The sequence below is a fragment of the Pelophylax lessonae genome (genome assembly GCF_965119305.1).
Source record: "Pelophylax lessonae genome assembly, chromosome: 4".
Taxonomy (NCBI): domain Eukaryota; kingdom Metazoa; phylum Chordata; class Amphibia; order Anura; family Ranidae; genus Pelophylax; species Pelophylax lessonae.
In genome coordinates, this window is record NC_138771.1 from 572,995,098 (window position 1) to 573,017,629 (window position 22,532).

A 22,532-nucleotide genomic window follows, 5' to 3' on the forward strand; every position below is an offset into this window, starting at 1 on the left:
AAAAAAATGGCGATTGTTGTAATATTTTATGTCACACTGTATTTGCGCAGCAGTCTTTCAAACGCAATTAATAGACTTTAATGAATAAAAAAAAAAAAAACGTAACAGTAAAGTTATCCCAATTTTTTTTTTTTGTTACACAGAGAATCGTGCGAGAATCGTGATCTTTATTCCAAGCTAAAATATCGTGATTCTCGTTTTGGCCAGAATCGTGCAGCTGTAATATACAGTGGGTACGGAAAGTATTCAGACCCCCTTAAATTTTTCACTCTTTGTTATATTGCAGCCATTTGCTAAAATCATTTAAGTTCATTCTTCTTCCTCATGAATGTACACATAGCACCCCATACTGACAGAAAAACACAGAATTGTTGACATTGTTGCAGATTTATTAAAAAAGAAAAACTGAAATATCACATGGTCCTAAGTATTCAGACCCTTTGCTGTGACACTCATATATTTAACTCAGGCGCTTTCCATTTCTTCTGATCATCCTTGAGATGGTTCTACACCTTCATTTTAGTCCAGCTGTGTTTGATTATACTGATTGGACTTGATTAGGAAAGCCACACACCTGTCTATATAAGACCTTCCAGATCACAATGCATGTCAGAGCAAATGAGAATCATGAGGTCAAAGGAACTGCCTGAAGAGCTCAGAGACAGAATTGTGGCAAGGCACAGATCTGGCCAAGGTTACAAAAAGATTTCTGCTGCACTTAAGGTTCCTAAGAGCACAGTGGCCTCCATAATCCTCAAATGGAAGACGTTTGGGACGACCAGAACCCTTCCTAGAGCTGGCCGTCCGGCCAAACTGAGCTATCGGGGGAGAAGAGCCTTGGTGAGAGAGGTAAAGAAGAACCCTAAGATCACTGTGGCTGAGCTCCAGAGATGCAGTCAGGAGATGGGAGAAAGTTGTAGAAAGTCAACCATCACTGCAGCCCTCCACCAGTCGGGGCTTTATGGCAGAGTGGCCCGACGGAAGCCTCTCCTCAGTGTAAGACACATGAAAGCCCGCATGGAGTTTGCTAAAAAAACACCTGAAGGACTCCAAGATGGTGAGAAATAAGATTCTCTGGTCTGATGAGACCAAAATAGAACTTTTTGGCCTTAATTCTAAGCGGTATGTGTGGAGAAAACCAGGCACTGCTCATCACCTGTCCAATACAGTCCCAACAGTGAAGCATGGTGGTGGCAGCATCATGCTGTGGGGGTGTTTTTCAGCTGCAGGGACAGGACGACTGGTTGCAATCGAGGGAAAGATGAATGCGGCCAAGTACAGGGATATCCTGGACAAAAGCCTTCTCCAGAGTGCTCTGGACCTCAGACTGGGCCGAAGGTTTACCTTCCAACAAGACAATGACCCTAAGCACACAGCTAAAATAACGAAGGAGTGGCTTCACAACAACTCCGTGACTGTTCTTGAATGGCCCAGCCAGAGCCCTGACTTAAACCCAATTGAGCATCTCTGGAGAGACCTAAAAATGGCTGTCCACCAACGTTTACCATCCAACCTGACAGAACTGGAGAGGATCTGCAAGGAGGAATGGCAGAGGATCCCCAAATCCAGGTGTGAAAGACTTGTTGCATCTTTCCCAAAAAGACTCCTGGCTGTATTAGATCAAAAGGGGGCTTCTACTAAATACTGAGCAAAGGGTCTGAATACTTAGGACCATGTGATATTTCAGTTTTTCTTTTTTAATAAATCTGCAACAATGTCAACAATTCTGTGTTTTTCTGTCAGTATGGGGTGCTATGTGTACATTCATGAGGAAGAAGAATGAACTTAAATGATTTTAGCAAATGGCTGCAATATAACAAAGAGTGAAAAATTTAAGGGGGTCTGAATACTTTCCGTACCCACTGTATATATATATATATATATATATATATATACACACACACACACACACGCATAGCAGCCCACATTACATTATTATATAGCCATCAAGCAGTGTCTGGCCTACCTGGTGATGACTGGTCCTGGCGCTCTGATCCGATGGCCTGGTCTTTAAAGGGGCAAATCCTTGCGATCCAGAAGTGGTTAAACCTGCAGGAGGACCGGTGTTTTTATCTATTAATGACTTTACTATTGCTTTAGGCCTGGTTCACATGTATGCGGGTTGGTGGTTCACATGTATGCGGGTTGGCGGTTCACATGTATGCGGGTTAGCGGCCCACATTTGCACAGGCATAGCAGCCCATTGATTTGAACGGGCTGCTATGCCCTCATTTTCCGCAGACAAAAGGTGCATGCAGCATTTTTTTTAAATTCAGTGGCCTTGAAATCCATCCTGCTTTTGCACCATGCGACTAACCTGCAGTTCCTGCTCTGGCAAGCTTTCTGCATTTTTTGTATACGTGGGCACGGCATTTAAAAACAGTTTGCGTGTGCAGCAACGGCAGGTAAGTCGCATGGTGCAAAAGAAGGATGGATTTCATGGCCACTGCATTTTTTTAAATTCTGCATGCACCTTTTTTCAGCTGAAAACGCAGGCATAGCAGCTCAAGCCCATTCACATCAATGGGCTGCTATGCCTGTGCAAATGTGGGCCCCCAACCCGCATACATGTGAACCAGGCCTAAAGCAATAGTAAAGTCATTAATAGATAAAAACACCGGTCCTCCTGCAGGTTTAACCAATTAATGACTTTACTATTGCTTTAGGCCTGGTTCACATGTATGCGGGTTGGGGGCCCACATTTGCACAGGCATAGCAGCCCATTGATGTGAATGGGCTTGAGCTGCTATGCCTGCGTTTTCAGCTGAAAAAAGGTGCATGCAGAATTTAAAAAAATGCAGTGGCCATGAAATCCATCCTTCTTTTGCACCATGCGACTTACCTGCCGTTGCTGCACACGCAAACTGTTTTTAAATGCCGTGCCCACGTATACAAAAAATGCAGAAAGCTTGCCAGAGCAGGAACTGCAGGTTAGTCGCATGGTGCAAAAGCAGTATGGATTTCAAGGCCACTGAATTTTAAAAAAATGCTGCATGCACCTTTTTTCTGCGGAAAATGAGGGCATAGCAGCCCGTTCAAATCAATGGGCTGCTATGCCTGTGCAAATGTGGGCCGCCAACCCGCATACATGTGAACCGCCAACCCGCATACATGTGAACCACCAACCCGCATACATGTGAACCAGGCCTAAAGCAATAGTAAAGTAATTTATAAACAACACCTCCTTCAGGTTTAACCACTTCTTGACCACAAGGATTTGCCCTCTTAATGACCAGGCCATCGGATCGGAGCCGAGCGCCAGGACCAGTTATCACCAGTTAGGCCAGACACTGCTTTATGACCTATTTTAGGCCTGGTTCACAGAGTCTGTACTGACTGACTATATAATAATGTGCATAAGTGAACCAAAGCCCCTAAATTCAGCAATGAAATTGAAGTGAGGTGGAAATTTAATAATTTAAATTTAATAATAGAATACCGTGATAATACCGTATACCGTGGCAAAACCTTAATCCAGGGGCGGGGAACCTTTTTTCTGCCAAGGGCCATTTGGGTACTTCTAAAATCATTCGGGGGCCGTATACAAAATTATCAACTTAAAAATGTGCCTGTTATATTTGGTCAAACATATAATTAACTCACCCCTAATGCGATGGCTGCAACTGCTTCTCTTTGGTGAGGTGTGTGAGGTTAGCTGGTATTGATGATGTTGCTACTCAGAACTGGTTTTCCAGGTTTGCGTCGGTCAGTCTGGAGCGCAGTCGACTTTGTGGTGGTAAGTTTTGAAAAGAACTGCTGGCAGGTAATGCTGGTGGGCATAGCTGGCTGGTACTGCTGTGGGTACTGCTGGCTCAGGCTGGTACTGCTGGCTTGTACTGTGCTGTGGGTACTGCTGGCTCAGGCTGGTACTGCTGTGGGTATTGCTGATTCAGGCTGGTACTGTGCTGTAGGTACTGCTGGCTGGTACTGCCTTGGGTACTGCTGGCTCAGGCTGGTACTGCTGGCTGGTACTGCTGTGGGTACTGCTGGCTGGTATTGCTGTGGGTACTGCTGGCTGGTACTGTGCTGTAGGTACTACTGGCTGGTACTGCCTTGGGTACTGCTGGCTCAGGCTGGTACTGCTGGCTGGTACTGCTGTGGGTACTGCTGGCTGGTATTGCTGTGGGTACTGCTGGCTGGTACTGTGCTGTAGGTACTGCTGGCTGGTACTGTGCTGTAGGTACTGCTGGCTGGTACTGCTGTGAATACTGCTGACTCTGGCTGGTACTGCTGTGAATACTGCTGACTCTGGCTGGTACTGCTGTGAATACTGCTGGCTCTGGCTGGTACTGCTGTGAATACTGCTGGCTCTGGCTGGTACTGCTGTGAATACTGCTGGCTCTGGCTGGTACTGCTGTGAGTACTGCTGGCTCTGGCTGGTACTGCTGTGAGTAGTGTTGGTTCTGGCTGGTACTGCTGGCTCTGGCTGGTACTGCTGGCTCTGGCTGGTACTGCTGGCAAGCAGCGGTGCCGCGTTGGAGGAAGAGGCGATGTTTCCTGTATTGGTCACAGGTGGAGTGCATTTGATATCACTCCGCCTGTGACTCACTCAGACTGTCACAACGGAGCCGGAACTATACAGGAAGCATTGGCTCCATTCTGACAGATCATCTGAGAGACACAGACTCAGCTGCACAGGGGGCCGTACCAAATGACTTTGAGGGCCGCATACGGCCCCCGGGACATAGGTTCCCCACCCCTGCCTTAATCAATTAATCGCAGCATGAAAATCTGATACCGTCACAAGCCTACACCCCTCACATTTTTCTAAATATTTGATTATATATTTTTATATTTTTATGTAACAACACTGCAAAAAATGACACTTTGCTACAATATACATCTATTTCCCAAAGACAACCTCTGGATATGACGCTGAGCACTTGCACTCAATTTTTTGGTCAACCATGGTGAGGCCTGTTCTGAGTGAAACCTGTCCTGGTAAACCGCTGCATGGTCTTGGCCACCATGCTGCAGCTCAGTTTCAGGGTCTTGGCAATCTTCTTATAGCCTATGCCATCTTTATCTAGAGCAACAATTTTTTTTTTTTCAGATCCTCAGAAAGTTCTTTGCCATGAGGTGCCATGTTGAACTTCCAGTGACCAGTATGAGAGAGTGAGAGCGATAACCCCAAATTTAACACACCTGGTTCCCATTCACACCTGAGACCTTGTAACACTAACGAGTCACATGACACCGAGGAGGAAAAATGGCTAATTGGCCAAATTTGGACATTTTCACTTAGGGGTGTACTCACTTTTGTGTCCAGCGGTTTAGATATTAATGGCTGTTGTTTTGAGGGGACAGCAAATTTACACTGTTATACGAACCTGTACACTCACTACTTTACATTGTAGCAAAGTGCCATTTCTTTAGAGCCGGTTCACATTAGAGCGATCCAACATGCCGGGGAGACCTCACAAGTCGTGGTGCGCTGCTCGCACCGCGACCTCAGGGCGGCCGGCACGGACTTCATAACATTGAAGTCTATGCAGGTCGCTCCGGGTCGCCCCAAAGAAGCTCCGGACCCTTTTCTAAGTCGGAGCAACTTGTGTAGCTCCTATTAGAACGGGTCCACAGCTTCTCTATGGCAGGCGACCTGTCAGGCGACCAGGTCGCCCCAGTGTGAACCGGCTCTGTGTTGTCACATGAAAAGATATAATAGAATATTTACAAAAAATGTGAGGGGTGTACTCACTTTTGTGAGGTTGTGTGTGTGTGTGTGTGTGTGTATGTATGAATATCTCAAAAAGTTTGCAGGGATTGCTGCACATTAAAATGCAACCATTATAGGTGACAAAATATTTTTGTGTAATATTTGTGTTAGGATTTAAAAAATATGTGACATAACAAGGTGTCAATCATCAAATCAATTGTGTACATATATGTGAATTCAAACAAATATGAGGATAGCAGCACTTAAATATATTGCACATAACAGTAGAAAATTCAATGTATAGAAAATAAATGCGCTTATCCAAAACAGTGCAAAAAAAAATTATTAATAGCATCAATTAAAAAAGGGGGTTATAGCTCAAACAAAGTGAAATAATTAAACCAAAAGTGAGTCCATGGTTAAATAAATAGATGAAAAGTCCCATGCACAAGATAGTGTGATCAGATGTAGATTCCCAACAACCATTCAGAGGGGATTCTTCCTGTATAAAATTGTGAACCTATTTATGTACACCGTGTACTACTGGATCGATATGGATCGATAAAACATGTTGCCCCAGTGAGGACTTTTAGTAGAACGATACGTACGCTCGACGGTAGTGGTAGCGGTGACGTCTTATTGTCTGTGTGTAACAGATTTTGCCTATTATATTCTTCTTTCTTAGGGTCCTTTCACACGGGCGGTCCGTATGACCATTTTATATCCCATCCGTTTGCGGATGAAAAACGGACATAATGTATGTCTATGGGATTGCGGACGTTAGCGGATGACCATCCGCTGACATCCGTTTTGCGTCCATTCTGTTCAGTTCCGTTTTTTAAGACGGAAGAGAATCCTATTTTTTTTTCCTTTTAAAAAAACGGAACGAACGCAAAAACGGATGTCAGCGGTGTCATCCGCTGACATCCGCAATCTCATAGACATACATTATGTCCGTTTTTCATCCACAAACGGATGGATGAAAAATGGACATACGGAATGGTCCCTCCAAAAGTGCATCCGTGTCCGAAGTGTGCATTACTAGCACAGCTAGATGTTAATGAGATGTGGTTTATCCATCCATACTGAGAGCCTGGATTTGCTAAGAAAGTGTCCTCCCATAGATGAGGGGCTCTTTGCTTGCATTGAAAAACTGCAAAAAGGCTGTGTTAGACCTGCAAAGGTCGATTATTTATTTATTATATAAGCCGGATGCCAGAAATCTGACTTGTATCTTAGGCAGACTTCTGGTAAAATCAGTGAGCCAATCACACAAGCAGGAAATGATGTTTCTGGGGTGTGGTCAGTATACATTCTGTGTACAGAACACCTCCAGGTAGCCACATTGCATTGCATTTTCAGAAAATTACAACAGCTGCAGATTGAAAAGGAAAGGTCATTTTTTATAACATTCAATTACAATATGATTTGTGTCACAATTGTATACGCTATATTGTTTTTTTCTTTGCTATTTTTTCCCTCCACAAAAGTGGAGTTACCCTTTCAATCTACTTTTAAATACTGGGCTCAACTGTTTGATCTATTTTTAAATCCTAGGTTCAACTGTTTGATTTTAAATCCTAGGTTCAAGTGTTTGATCTATTTTTAAATCCTAGGTACAACTGTTTGATCTATTTTTAAATCCTAGGTTCAACTGTTTGATCTATTTTTAAATTCTAGGTTCAACTGTTTGATTTTAAATCCTAGGTTCAACTGTTTGATCTATTTTTAAATCCTGGGCTCAACTGTTTGATCTATTTTTAAATCCTAGGTTCAACTGTTTGATTTTAAATCCTTGGTTCAACTGTTTTGATTTTAAGTCTTAGGTTCAACTGTTTGATCTATTTTTAAGTCTTAGGTTCAACTGTTTGATTTTAAATCCTAGGTTCAACTGTTTGATCTATTTTTAAATCCTGGGCTCAACTGTTTGATCTATTTTTAAGTCTTAGGTTCAACTGTTTGATCTATTTTTAAATCCTAGGTTCAACTGTTTGATCTATTTTTAAATCCTGGGCTCAACTGTTTGATCTATTTTTAAATCCTAGGTTCAACTGTTTGATCTATTTTTAAATCCTAGGTTCAACTGTTTGATCTATTTTTAAATCCTAGGTTCAACTGTTTGATCTATTTTTAAATCCTAGGTTCAACTGTTTGATCTATTTTTAAATCCTAGGTTCAACTGTTTGATCTATTTTTAAATCTTGGGCTCAACTGTTCAGTCTATTTTTAAATCCTGGATCCTTGTAGTCCAGTGAGGCTAGCAGTCTTCCAGGAACACAGCTACTCTCTCCTAGAACAGACTTACTAATCTAAGCAAATGATCCCAATACTTGGACTTGATGTGTATGTTAAAGGAGAAGTACAGCCAAAGCTTGTATGGTGATGTCACAGAGACAGTCCAGGCTCAGGAAAGATTGCGACCATATGGTTGGGATCCGCCCACATGCCTAGACCGGCACCCCTGACTTCTCCCACCCCCTCCACAGCCCAGCCCTCTAGTGAGCACTGGAGGTGCAGCGCAGACATCGGTGACTGGCAGTCGGCAGCTCTGTTTAGGGAGCTGTGAGGAACCAAGCGATATGTGGTGTTTGATCCGATGCATCTACTTAGGTAGGTATGATTCTTAAATAAAAAAAAATTCCATACTTCTCTTTTAAAAGTTACATAGGGCCATGCATGCCTCCTCTCATGACAGTTCTTGGGCTTGTGGAGAAGTAGAAGGTGTATTACAGGTTCCCCCATAGCTGAGTGGTACATGATTTCCCATACCTAGGTGTTTCTTGGTTTTGCAATGTATCAGAATGGCAGGGAAGGTAGGTGCTTACTATCCTTCTTGTAAAGTGGACCTTTTATTTTGTGCAGTATGGGCAAAATACAAGTTCAGTTTCTAATGTTTTATCTCCCCCTTCCTGTCACAGTGGTTTTTCATTTTCTTCCTTTTTAATATTTTGCAATAAAACTGAAGTAGTCTGGGGAAGTCTTGTGCTGCAGCAATGCATTTTGACTGACCTGACACAGATTTGATTCTTCATCCACCTCTTTAATGACTTCTTAATATTTTTGTACAAAAATCTAAAATGGTACAGTCATGGCCAAAAATATTGGCACCCCTGCATTTCTGTCAGAGAATGCACCACTTCGCCCAGAAAATTGTTGCAATTACAAATGTTTAGGCATGCTCATGTTTGTTTCTGTTGTTTGTATTGGTATGATACAAAAAAAGTGAAAAAACAAAAATCCAAATCTGACACATTCCATGCAAAACTCCAAAAATGGACTGAACAAAATTATTGGCACCTTTTCAAAATTGTAAGAAAGAATTGCGTTCCAAGGTTGAGATGCTCCTGTCATTTGTCATTAAACTCACCTTAACAGGTGCTGATGATATAGAAATTACACCGGCAACCAGTTTAAAAGGTGAAAAATTGAGCTAACCTTTATGTTGTGTGTCTGTGTGCCACATGAAGCATGGAGAAGAGAAAGAGCAGCAAAGAATTGTGGAAAAGCATGGACAATCTCAAGATTACAACTCTTATCTCTAGAGATCTTATTGTTTCTGTGTCCACTGTACACAAAAGCCAATGGTACTGTAGCTAATCTCCCTGAATGTGGACGAAAGAGAAAAACTGATCAAAGATTGCAATGGATTGTTCGAATGATGGATACAGAACCTTGTTTAATTTCCAGATCAATTCAAGCTGACCTTCAGGCACAGGGTACAACTGTGTCAGCTCACACTATACGTCGCCATCTGAATGAAAAGGGACACTTTGGTAGGAGACCCGGGAGGACCCCATTGCTGACACAAACATCAAAAAGCCAGATTGGAGTTTGCCAAAACGTACCTGAGGAAACCAAATATCCTTTTGGGACAATTGCGAGGCCTTCAAAGAAAAGATTACAGTCAAACATGGTGGAGATTCACTGATGTTTTGGGGTTGCTTTGCTGCTTTAGTTACTGGATGTCTTAACCGTGTGCATGGCATTATGAAATCTAAAGACTACCAAAGAATTCTGGGGTGCAATGTAGGGCCCAGTGTCAGAAAGTTAAAGCAGTTGTGTACTGGCAAAAAAAAAACCCCTCCAAGACAAAGGCATAATGAACTAGTATGCATCGCATACTTGCTCATTATCAAATACCTTAAAACGAAGCACCGACCCGGACACTGCTTCGGGAGCTGTTATGCTCCCTCGGCGTCTCTTCCGGGTTCGGCGGCTCAGGCGTTGTGAGTGGCCGGAGCCGCGGTTACGTCACTCCTGCACATGCGCGCGGGAGTCACTTTCCGGCAAGTAGTCCGGCAGACCTTCAGAGCGCATGTGCCGCTAGCGTCAGCAGCTGCATTCAGGGCAAATATCTCCTAAACCGTGCAGGTTTAGGAGATATTAATTGTACCTTGGGTAAGCCTTATTATATTAAAAAAGAATAGCGCACACATTCTAAAGAAATGACTATCAAATATGGAGACAATCCATAAATAAAAATGGGGATTTAGTTCCACCATATGGCCATATCGTGCTCAAGCCCACCACTACGTCAAAGTACCCCATTATCAGTGGGTCCTACACTATCCATAAAAAAAGGATGAATCCAGCCTTTCTAACCCTTGGTGATAACACTCCTTGCTGGGAGAGATGTGCAACTGCTCTACAAGGGACTTCTCCTATATCTACTTGTACTTGATAGTGGACACTAATAGAGTACAGGTGTGTGTGGGGGGTGGGGTGCTCAACCACAGAAGTCTGGTCAGACCGAATACATAATAAACAAGCAAAAAATTGGGGGAGCAAACCCTAAACATGTATATCTAAAGCCGTTGCAGCTATGAACCAAGCGACATGTATATTAAAAAAGAATAGCACACATACATGCAAAAGAAATGACTATCAAATATTATTATAGGCCACAGTTGGGAAAAGGAACCCTTCCAACCGGACAGACCTGGAGCAGTTGGTGAAAGAAAAGCGGTCTGAATTTCCAGTAGAGAGGTGTTAGAAACTCATTGATGGTTACGGGATGCAATTGATTTCAGGTGTTTTTTCCAAGGGGTGTGCTACCAAATATTGAGGGTGTCAATAATTTTGTCCTGTCCATTTATGGAGTTTTGCATGGAATGTGTCAAATTTTGGCTTTTTGTTTCTTCCCTTTTTTGTGTCATACCAATACAAACAAAAAAATAAATAAATAAACATGAGAATGCCTAAACTTTTGTAATTGCAACAATTTTCTGGGTGAAGTGGTGCATTATCTGACAGAAATGCAGGGGTGCCAATATTTTTGGCCATGACTGTAGGTATAAAAGTTGACAATTGTTTCATTAAAGTGTTTCTAAAAAATACATGAGTGCTGCCTTCTCACTGGCTGTGATTTACAGCAACAGGAGCCAATGAGAAGGAGCAGCCAAGAGAGCTGCTGCTCTCATGCACATCGCTGGATCGAGATCGAACTCCAGAAAGTAAAAGGGGAGGCTGAAGGTAGCTGCATGCAATAAGTTTTTTTTTCCCTTAACTTAATGCTGAGAATGCGTTAAGGTAAAAAAAATAAAAACCTCTGCTTTTACAACTTTTTTCAATGGACTATCTTTTACAGTGATATGTTTACACTCATCCATGCTTATCCCCTAGTCCAGTGATGGCAAACCTTGGCACCTCAAATTTTTTGGAACTACATTTCCTGAGAAGCTCATGCACTCTGCAGTGTAATTAAGCATTATGGGAAATGTAGTTCCAAAACATCTGGGGTGCCAATGTTCGCCATCACTGCCCTAGTCCAATACCTAAATAAGGCTATTGGAGGACAGTGGCATGACATCAAATTTATATTCCTGTGAGGATCCCAGGGGTAGTTTCCCTGGCAGGAGATCTGAGGCTGCTTCCATCTTTCATGGCAATTTTTCCATATTTTGCTCCAGCTATTAAAGTGGTTGATGTTATTTGTTCAGAAACCATTCTGAATTCTGCTTCTTCAGATTATATATTCCTTACTGATTAATTAATTAGCCCTGCACTATAAACAATCTTATTGGTCTATTTTTAATCCCACAGGGTCTCCTGTCTTGTACTGCAGAAGAAATGCTGCCCTCTCTACACCTCCATATCCTTTAACCAAAATAGCTGGTTACCTCCCATATCAAGCTGCCGGGCATCCTTCACTTTACCCTACCTCTCCACATGTGACCGGAATTACCACACATCTGTGTTACGACTCCAGGATTTACCTCCACCGGATCTTCCTACACCAACACCTCCTACCCCGGAGCCAGAGAAAGCTCCGCAAATCGTGCGCAAGTCATTGGGCCAGAGGGTGGTGGATGAAATTAAACACTTTTATCATGGCTTCCGACTGCTCTGGATTGACACCAAAACGGCCGCTCGAATGGTTTGGAGGCTGTTACATGGGCAGGTGCTGAGCAGGAGAGAAAGGAGAAGGGTAGGTTGTTATGGTATTCCTCTAAAGTGCATATGCAAAAACAATTAACTCAGTGATATGAAATTATATGGAGGACAAACTTCCCGTTTGGTCCAAAGAAACCTATTACATCCATCTAACTTCCAATCTGCTGTGGGAGAAAGTTTTTGTTTAATTGTAGAAGCCAAAGCTATGCTTTATCTATTGTTAAAATAAACTTGACCACTTCTTTAGTTATATATCAATCCTTGCAGAGCTCCTTGAATAAAAGGAAAACAACTGCGCTAATTCAAAACAATAAGCAGCAACTTCAAGTGTGACAGACACCCCAAAATAAATAGTAAAAGATAAGCTGCGCTGTATGTTGAACCATCAACTGAAATAGTCCATAAAAAAGTCCAATGCCAAATAAAGGTTGTGAAAACTTGTGCAGGTACCCCTTACCAAATAGTTGATATAGAAAAGCCAGGTGATGAATATTCAATTATCCTCACAGACGGGACACACTATTCACCCAATGACATTGGGGCTTCTCAGCAGAGGGCGTTAAGGTAAAAGAAATTGGACATCATAGTGTAAATCCAGATTAAAAGGAGTTAAACACCAAAAATTGATATTCAGGCCCTGTTCAGGTACCGCTTACCAGAAATAAGTTGATGTAAGGCCAAACAGTATAAGGAGACTCCAGGTATGCCTTAGATAATGAGGATCGAGGGACCTTAATGATGTCAGTATGGAACTCCAGCAACGTGTAGATTGAGTGATGAAAAATAAAACAAGGCAAACGCCATAGCGTAAAACCAAAAAAACAGGACAAAAAACACCCAAGTGATGTGCACACAACAGGTCTCGTGAGGGAAGAGTCAGTGCATATGGGGGACCAATCACCAAATAAACTCCATAGGTACCCCTTACCAAACACTAAAGGGTTGGGAGCAAAAAAAGGAGTATGTGGGGTGTCAAACCAATGAAGATGGCTGCTTACCGGATGGATAGGAAACAGAAAAAAGAGGGACACCAAACATGCAGACCAAAAGACCAGTGGTGTGTATGGGTACTCTTACCAGCTTCAATGGTTAAACAGGCAGGGATGTGAAACTCAGCTCAGATTCCCAGGAGAAAAACGACCAGCTCAACAGATGATTGAATGGGTAAGGGAATCCAGTAATTGACACTCAAAACGGGACTTCTCCAAGGGGCTCAGGGCTCAGAGGTAGATGAGAGGGCAGCCAAAGAACACAGAGGAGAGAGCCATAGTGTAAAACCCCAATAACATTTATTGTAGAAAAAGAATAAAACTTACAAGCGTCGGAAAAAATAAGCATGTACAGGGAGATGTGCGAACCGCCGGCCGGACGGCTCCGCTCGCCCGTCCTTCAAAGGTGGATCACGTGGGGATGACGTCAGCACGCCGCGTCCTGACGCGTTTCATCAAAGATGATATTATCCTTTTAATCTGGATTTACACTATGATGTCCAATTTCTTTTACCTTAACGCCCTCTGCTGAGAAGCCCCAATGTCATTGGGTGAATAGTGTGTCCCGTCTGTGAGGATAATTGAATATTCATCACCTGGCTTTTCTATATCAACTATTTGGTAAGGGGTACCTGCACAAGTTTTCACAACCTTTATTTGGCATTGGACTTTTTTATGGACTATTTCAGTTGATGGTTCAACATACAGCGCAGCTTATCTTTTACTATTTATTTTGGGGTGTCTGTCACACTTGAAGTTGCTGCTTATTGTTTTGAATTAGCGCAGTTGTTTTCCTTTTATTTCTTTTGCCTATTTGACTTTCAATTGCTGCTTATTCATGGATATTTTTGAATATAGGGCCTCTAAGGTGGTCAACACCGATGGGGTTTTTGAAACATTTACTTCAGAAGATACTGATATGAGTGGCCTATTCATGAGGTTAAAGAATCTAATGGTATCTGAGGTTCATACCCAGTGGGACATAGCCTTTCTTGACACCTACGTCAAGAGGCGTATGGTACCAAGGAGTTTGAGGTGGGAGGTTTGTCCTCAATCTGATGAGGATGAATTAGAAGAATGGCATAGATACTTCAATGAAGCCGGTATTGGTCTCTTAAATTTTCTCACATCTCGCAAAAAAGCTAAGCTAACTAGGTTAGATGGTGAAATAAAGACTGTTAAAGAAAAACTAGCCCCTTATATGACCAGTGAGGCCTATAAGGTTGCATCGGCTGATTTGTTAAAAGTACTTGAAAAGGAGGAGAGAGAACAAAAAATAAAAAAACGTAAAAAGTTTAACCGTGATCTGCAGGACTACCACTCAAGTGCGGTCTTTGAGTGGCAGAAAAAACTGTTGATAGATCCAGAACCCCATGAGGAAGGAATGGAAATTTCCACCAATCCCCCTAGGGTTGCCTTTAATGGGCCATCTCAACCCAACAACGGCCCTAAAACCAAAAAGGGACCACGGCCTAATAACCGCCGTCCTTCCTATAAGTCACCACATAGGGGACCCAATGGTAATAACAACAAACCCATGGGTAACCCACCTAAATCTACCAACAATTTTTCGGGGCAGGGACATCAAGGTGACTGGCAACGGGGTAGAGACCGGAATCCACATGGAGGTTATGGCTATGCCAACTTCCCCCCTACTCCACAATGGAGGAGGGGACCTGACAATTATGCTGATTCGGGATATTACTATTCCAATCCCCAGGGTCCAGAACCCGAACATTACCGGTCCCCACATTGGCGACAATATTACAGTCCCCCTAGGCCCCATTCACAATGGTATGATCCATCCTACAATGGTCCACCTGGACCTAGTAGAGAACCACAAGGGTATAGAAGGGATCCTCTTCCATCCAGGCATGAAAGTCATCAGTATAATGTACCGGTTAATAACCGCTTCTACCCCTTGAAGGATAATGAGGTTTCCAGTAATGTTGAATCATCCCAACCACAAATCAACACTCATCCATCCAGAGATGTGGTCCCTGAGAGCTCTGGCTCGGTTAGTCTAGCCGGTCAGAGCTACCCGGGTTGGGGTTTTCCCAGGGCCAACCAAGGCGTCAAGCGGCCGGCAGAACCGGAAGAGGATGTCGGGGAGGTAGGCGCGTTAAATCTAAAAAAATCCAAAACGTAGAGGGAGCAGGTATCTTTAATCTCAGCAAGGTCACTCTAAATAATGCTGAGATTCGAATTTTGGACAAAGGTCTAAAATTCACACCCCCACAACGCCTTAACAAATTCCAAACATACATGGATGTACACAAATTTGTGAGGAAAATGAGTGTGAAGCGATACATGATGAGCAATCCAATAACCCAACAGATTAATGTACCTCGGCAATATCAACATTCCGGGTTATCAAATGCATCTGTTTTTAATCCACCAGGGCCTTTGGCGCCTTCTCTGAAAGTATTCAGGGATGTGGTGCTTAGAGACCTAGATCGAATTCATGTACACAAAACCTCTCTTTCTATTGATTTACAAACAGGATTAGACTCCTTATGTAACAATAGAAACCTGGTTATTAGACCAGCTGATAAAGGGGGGGGAATAGCTGTCCTTGATAGGGACGACTACATGGCAGAAATGCATAGATTGCTGAATGACAATCAAACATATGTCATTTTGCCCTCTAATCCCAAGACCAAATACAAAAAGGTGTTGGAGAGAATTGTGGAGGATGGTCACGAACTGGGGATACTTAATAAAAAGGAGAAGGCTTTCCTCATTCCGAAATGCCCCCGGACCCCAGTAATTTACTGCCTTCCAAAACTGCATAAGAGTCTGACTTCCCCCCCGGGTCGCCCCATTGTCAGTGGCATAGACTCTGTGACGTCCCGGGTGGGGAAGTACATAGACTCCTATCTGCAGCCTCTAGTCCAGAGGACTCCATCTTATGTCAAGGATACCACGCATATCCTGAATTTGTTGTCTGAACAGACTCCCACTGCGGATCTATGGCTGGTAACAGCAGACGTGTCCTCCCTCTACACGATCATTCCACATCATTTAGGCCTAGATGCAGTGAGGATGTTTCTTGATAGGGATTCCCAGATACCAGACCAACAGATCTCTTTCATCATGAGACTTTTGGAATTTGCCACACACCATAATTATTTCTGGTTTGATGGTAAATTTTACCGCCAGATAACAGGGGTGGCTATGGGGGCTAAATATGCCCCCTCCTTGGCCAACCTCTTCATGGCCCAGTGGGAGGAGGACGTCATCTATGCCCACCATAGGCCTCAATTGAGGCTGTGGGCTAGGTACATCGATGACGTCCTCCTCCTCTGGGATGGTCATCACCATGAATTGGTGGCTTTCATGGAAATGTTGAATGCCAACTCAAGAGGCATCCAGCTCAACTATGAATGCAGCCAGTCTACCATCAACTTTCTTGATATAACTATATCTGTGAAGGACAATAGTTTTGTAACATCAACATATTTTAAAACTACTGATAGAAACTCATACATCCCAGTCGATAGTTGCCATTACGACCCCTGGTTAAAGGCAATACCCAAGGGACAATATCTCCGCATTATGAGAAATTGTTCCAACCATCAGGAGTTCCTTTCCCAGTCGAAAGTTCTAACTGGAAGATTTCTTGAGAAGGGTTATGACCCAGAATTTCTCCAGAAAACACTCCTAGAGGTACAACAACAAGACAGGGCCCAACTCTTGCAACCACGGATGAAAGAGGCTAATAATACTGCCACCAATTCTGCTGCTGCACCATTTATCACCACTTTCTCAAGCCAGCACATGGTCATTAAAAATCTGATACGCCGGCATTGGCATATCCTAAATAATGACCCTGTCCTCAGCACCTCCTTACCAGAGAGACCTAGGGTTATCTTTAGAGGAGCATCATCATTACGCAATCGCCTGGCCCCCAATGTGCTTGAACCTCCAAAATCTAGAAGTACCTTTTTAGATCAACTTACAGGGTACTACAAGTGCAACAGGTGCCAGATTTGCTCTTTGAATTCAATAAAGAAACGGAACACTAAAACTTTTATTTCCCATAGTACTGGTAAAACACATGATATAGAGCCATTTATCTCTTGTGCTACCAAAGGAGTGGTTTATTTGCTCCAGTGTCCATGTGGTTATCAATACATCGGCAGGACAAAACGCCCTATGAATGTGAGGCTTAATGAACATGTTGCAAACATTAGAAAATCATTCCCTAAACATTCGGTCTCTAAGCACTACGCACAGATGCACAATAGTGACCCTAAGGGTACGCTGTTCCTTGGAATAGATAAGTTTGTTCCACATTGGCGGGGTGAACCTTTAAAGAGAGGCATTTCGCGTCTCGAGATGGCCTGGATATATAGGGTTAAATCCTATACACCCTTTGGATTAAATGTCGACACGGAGGTGAACGCCTTTATCGATAACTCCTAATTTTTTTGTATATATATATACATTTTTACTTTGGTTCCCCCCTTTTTTCTGTTTCCCCTTCTCCCCCCCCCCTTGATATGACTAATTGCTCATCATTGTCGCCTCACCTCTTTTATAGGATGGTTGAGGCTTCATTTAGACATTGGTGTTTTGCCATGTTTTCCATACCGTATTGGCTTTGGTGATACTTTTTTGTTTTATTTCATGCATCTAATTTTCAATTTATGTATGTACTTATTTTAATTTATATATTACTGCCATTATTATGCTATGTAATATATATTATCTGTAGTATTTATGGCCTTTACCCACAATTCTGAGCCAATTTTAAATAATTTTTGATGTTGTGGGAACTACACAATAGAATCCATCACTGGAAGTTCTCACAATTATTGGGTCATATATCCCATTTTTAATTTTCAATTTTGCACTTTCTAGCGTTATATACTATATTTTATTTATTGATATTTGCTTCTGCTCTTCGGACAATGGGGTTTTGAACTTGGTCCATTTGGCCCCCAGGTCTGATGTATGATATGGATCCATACACGGCATTAGACGGAGTCAATTTAGGGTTAATCCCCTTTATCGGGATTTACCAATGGCAAATTGTTATTGTCCCTCCTTAATTCCCCTTCCGGGTCATGTAATATGTTCCGGTTCCGGGTTACCACACTAAAGATGGCGCTGGGTGAACTTCCGGTCATCGATTGTTTTTGTTATATAAAGGTGGCGTCAGCACGCCGCCCGTACCTTTGATAATATCATCTTTGATGAAACGCGTCAGGACGCGGCGTGCTGACGTCATCCCCACGTGATCCACCTTTGAAGGACGGGCGAGCGGAGCCGTCCGGCCGGCGGTTCGCACATCTCCCTGTACATGCTTATTTTTTCCGACGCTTGTAAGTTTTATTCTTTTTCTACAATAAATGTTATTGGGGTTTTACACTATGGCTCTCTCCTCTGTGTTCTTTGGCTGCCCTCTCATCTACCTCTGAGCCCTGAGCCCCTTGGAGAAGTCCCGTTTTGAGTGTCAATTACTGGATTCCCTTACCCATTCAATCATCTGTTGAGCTGGTCGTTTTTCTCCTGGGAATCTGAGCTGAGTTTCACATCCCTGCCTGTTTAACCATTGAAGCTGGTAAGAGTACCCATACACACCACTGGTCTTTTGGTCTGCATGTTTGGTGTCCCTCTTTTTTCTGTTTCCTATCCATCCGGTAAGCAGCCATCTTCATTGGTTTGACACCCCACATACTCCTTTTTTTGCTCCCAACCCTTTAGTGTTTGGTAAGGGGTACCTATGGAGTTTATTTGGTGATTGGTCCCCCATATGCACTGACTCTTCCCTCACGAGACCTGTTGTGTGCACATCACTTGGGTGTTTTTTGTCCTGTTTTTTTGGTTTTACGCTATGGCGTTTGCCTTGTTTTATTTTTCATCACTCAATCTACACGTTGCTGGAGTTCCATACTGACATCATTAAGGTCCCTCGATCCTCATTATCTAAGGCATACCTGGAGTCTCCTTATACTGTTTGGCCTTACATCAACTTATTTCTGGTAAGCGGTACCTGAACAGGGCCTGAATATCAATTTTTGGTGTTTAACTCCTTTTAATCTGGATTTACACTATGATGTCCAATTTCTTTTACCTTAACGCCCTCTGCTGAGAAGCCCCAATGTCATTGGGTGAATAGTGTGTCCCGTCTGTGAGGATAATTGAATATTCATCACCTGGCTTTTCTATATCAACTATTTGGTAAGGGGTACCTGCACAAGAGCTCCTTGAATACTAAGCCCATAGGCTCTCGACTTTTGTAAAAGTACAAAGTGTACGCCTAGTTTTGGATAGTGTGGGGAACGTTTAGAACCCCTGCCAATTTTTTTTATTTATTGCCATCTGTGGCCCCACTCCATGATTCTTTCTCTCTATTGTTATGACATTGTCACAGAGATAAAAAAGTATGTCAAATTCAAAATTCCTACCGTATCCAAAAAACAAAAAAGTTTTGCTTATACAGTACATACAGCTTAAGCTCCACCCCCTGCTGACAGTAAATCTGTCAACTCCTAAAGTGGAACCATACTTAAAGTGGAACTTTACCCTAAGTAGGAAGTCCCATTTTTAGGAATCCTCTCCCCTCCTCTAACAATATTGGACGTTCATTTTTTTTGTGTGTGGGGAGCGGGTACCTAGTTTTGCAGGTACTGGCCCCCACTGCCGGCCAGATGTCTCTCCCCCCACTCTCCCCCTCTGCCCTCAACCTCTCATAATTTCATTGAAAAATGACAATTGTCACCTGAAAGTTTTAATCAAGTGGCATTCACAGTCAGTTACACAAGGCTAAGTGTCTGCAAATAGCAAAACTGTAGATTATAAAAAAAAAAGTGCAGCACTATAAATGCTTTTATATAATGAGCATATGAGAGTCCATATAAATAAAGTTCCATTAAAAAGTTTCAAAGTGATGTAAAGATCCTACACTCTGTGAATAGTGATGAAAAATATTGGAGGTGTCACCAGCTCCTGATCTCACGCTACGCTTGCCATGTGCACTGTGACCCCCCCATAAGTTGTTTATATGTGTAAACCGAGATCCAAATCACTGGGATATCATCTCCCCCAGCCAGATGGATGGCACCATGGGGTAATTATTTATTTCAGGTTTCTTATATAGCGCTGTCAATTTACGCAGCGCTTTACATATACATTGCACATTCACATCAGTCCCTGCCCTCAAGGAGCGTACAATCTAAGGTCTCTAACTCACATTCATACATACATAGTAGGGCCAATTTTTATACAGGATCCAAATGACCAACCAGCATGTCTTTGGAGTGTGGGAGAAAACTGGAGTACCCGGAGGAAACCCACGCAGGCACAGGGAGAACATGCAAACTCCAGGCAGGTAGTGTCATGGTTGGGATTCGAACCAGCGACCCTCTTGCTGCTAGGTGAAAGTGCTAACCACTACACAACTGTGCCGCCCACTACACCACTGTGCCGCCCATATGTGCATAAATTGCATCCTCACACCGCAATGTGTACAGCGAGGAAAAGTTTAGGTGACCCGGGTATCATGCAAATAAAATGGCTCACATAGCATAATAACTTTAAGGTAATGAAGTCAGTAAAAAGAGTGACACTCGTTTTAGCATCAGGGACCATTTATTTTTTTATTAAAACTGTGGATTAGAGTGTAGCAGGTATCTAGGCACTGTCTTTCACCTTCCTCATGCTAAAAGCTAATCTCATTGGTGAGAGTAACTTCTCATCTCTGCTATATGATAATATAAAATAACATTATTAATAAATTGTAAAGTCCCCGATTGTGTGCTTTGTTTATAGCTGATGAGAACTTGTGCAGATCTTTTCCGACTGGTTCCGTTCATGGTGTTTGTCATTGTCCCCTTCATGGAGTTTCTTCTACCCGTCTTTCTGAAGCTCTTCCCGGAAATGTTACCATCTACCTTCGAGTCAGAATCAAAAAAGGTCAGTAAGACTTGAGCAACAAATCCATTCACCAAGAGGTGTCATGTCCTCTCCATTTTCTGAATGCTTTTCTTAAATTGTGTTTTTTTTTTTTTTTTTTTCTTTACATTGCAGCTACAGCGTGTCCTGCCATCTCATGCAGGGTGACTAGTGCATGTTCTTGACCAGCAGAGGCTGCTTTGTGAGATGATGCTGATCTATGCCTAGATTTGCAGCATATCCAGTGCAGTTACCCAGATTTCAGGATAATATCCACAAATGTACTAGAAGTAATATTATTATAATACCTGGTTTTACTTCGTGCCAACAGTTTGTGCAGCACTTTGCAAAATTGTGGGAGATGACCGTTACATTAAGACAAGAGGGTTAGGAGGGCCCTGCCCATGAGCTTTCAATCTAAAAGGGAATGCCAAAAAGTATGGCTGTATAAGATGTACCATCTGATCAGATCCACCATGCATGTGTTTGAATTGACAATTTGCATTAGAGGAGTTACCCCCCTAATAGTAGGTCTTTTTGTCTACGCTGTTATTGATTGCTGGTAGAAGAATGCAATGTTTGACCTTCATTATTCTGATATGTTTAGTTCTGCTTAAAAATCTTAATATGGTAAAGGCTGACCTGATTCCAGATTTCGACTTCTCTGCCGGCATGCCAGGTGCCAGAATAGGCTTGTGACGGTATCAGATTTTCATGCTGCGATTAATTGATTAAGGTTTTGCCACGGTATACGGTATTATCACGGTATTCTATTATTAAATTTAAATTATTAAAATTTCCACCTCACTTCAATTTCATTGCTGAATTTAGGGGCTTTGGTTCACTTATGCACATTATTATATAGTCAGTCAGTACAGACTCTGTGAACCAGGCCTAAAATAGGTCATCAAGCAGTGTCTGGCCTAACTGGTGATAACTGGTCCTGGCGCTCGGCTCCGATCCGATGGCCTGGTCATTAAGAGGGCAAATCCTTGTGGTCAAGATGTGGTTAAACCTGAAGGAGGTGTTGTTTATAAATTACTTTACTATTGCTTTAGGCCTGGTTCACATATATGCGGGTTGGTGGTTCGCATGTATGCGGGTTGGTGGTTCAGATGTATGCGGGTTGGTGGTTCACATGTATGCGGGTTGGCGGCCCACATTTGCACAGGCATAGCAGACCATTGATTTGAACGGGCTGCTATGCCCTCATTTTCCGCAGAAAAAAGGTGCATGCAGCATTTTTTTTAAAATTCAGTGGCCTTGAAATACATCCTGCTTTTGCACCATGCGACTAACCTGCAGTTCCTGCTCTGGCAAGCTTTCTGCATTTTTTGTATACGTGGGCACGGCATTTAAAAACAGTTTGCGTGTGCAGCAACGGCAGGTAAGTCGCATGGTGCAAAAGAAGGATGGATTTCATGGCCACTGCATTTTTTTAAATTCTGCATGCACCTTTTTTCAGCTGAAAACGCAGGCATAGCAGCTCAAGCCCATTCACATCAATGGGCTGCTATGCCTGTGCAAATGTGGGCCGCCAACCCGCATACATGTGAACCGCCAACCCGCATACATGTGAACCGCCAACCCGC

General features: G+C 42.8%; 1 protein-coding gene across 2 annotated transcripts in view; it reads left to right on the plus strand.

The window, feature by feature from the left end:
• The window catches only part of LETM2 (leucine zipper and EF-hand containing transmembrane protein 2), a 59,719-nt gene that overhangs the window by 19,299 nt on the left and 17,888 nt on the right, over positions 1-22,532 (plus strand). For both annotated transcript variants that reach the window (XM_082255227.1, XM_082255226.1), the window contains exons 3-4: positions 11,699-12,083; positions 20,818-20,961. In XM_082255227.1, coding sequence (XP_082111353.1) covers positions 11,699-12,083; positions 20,818-20,961 — 529 coding nt within the window. The remainder of the gene's footprint in view (positions 1-11,698; positions 12,084-20,817; positions 20,962-22,532) is intronic.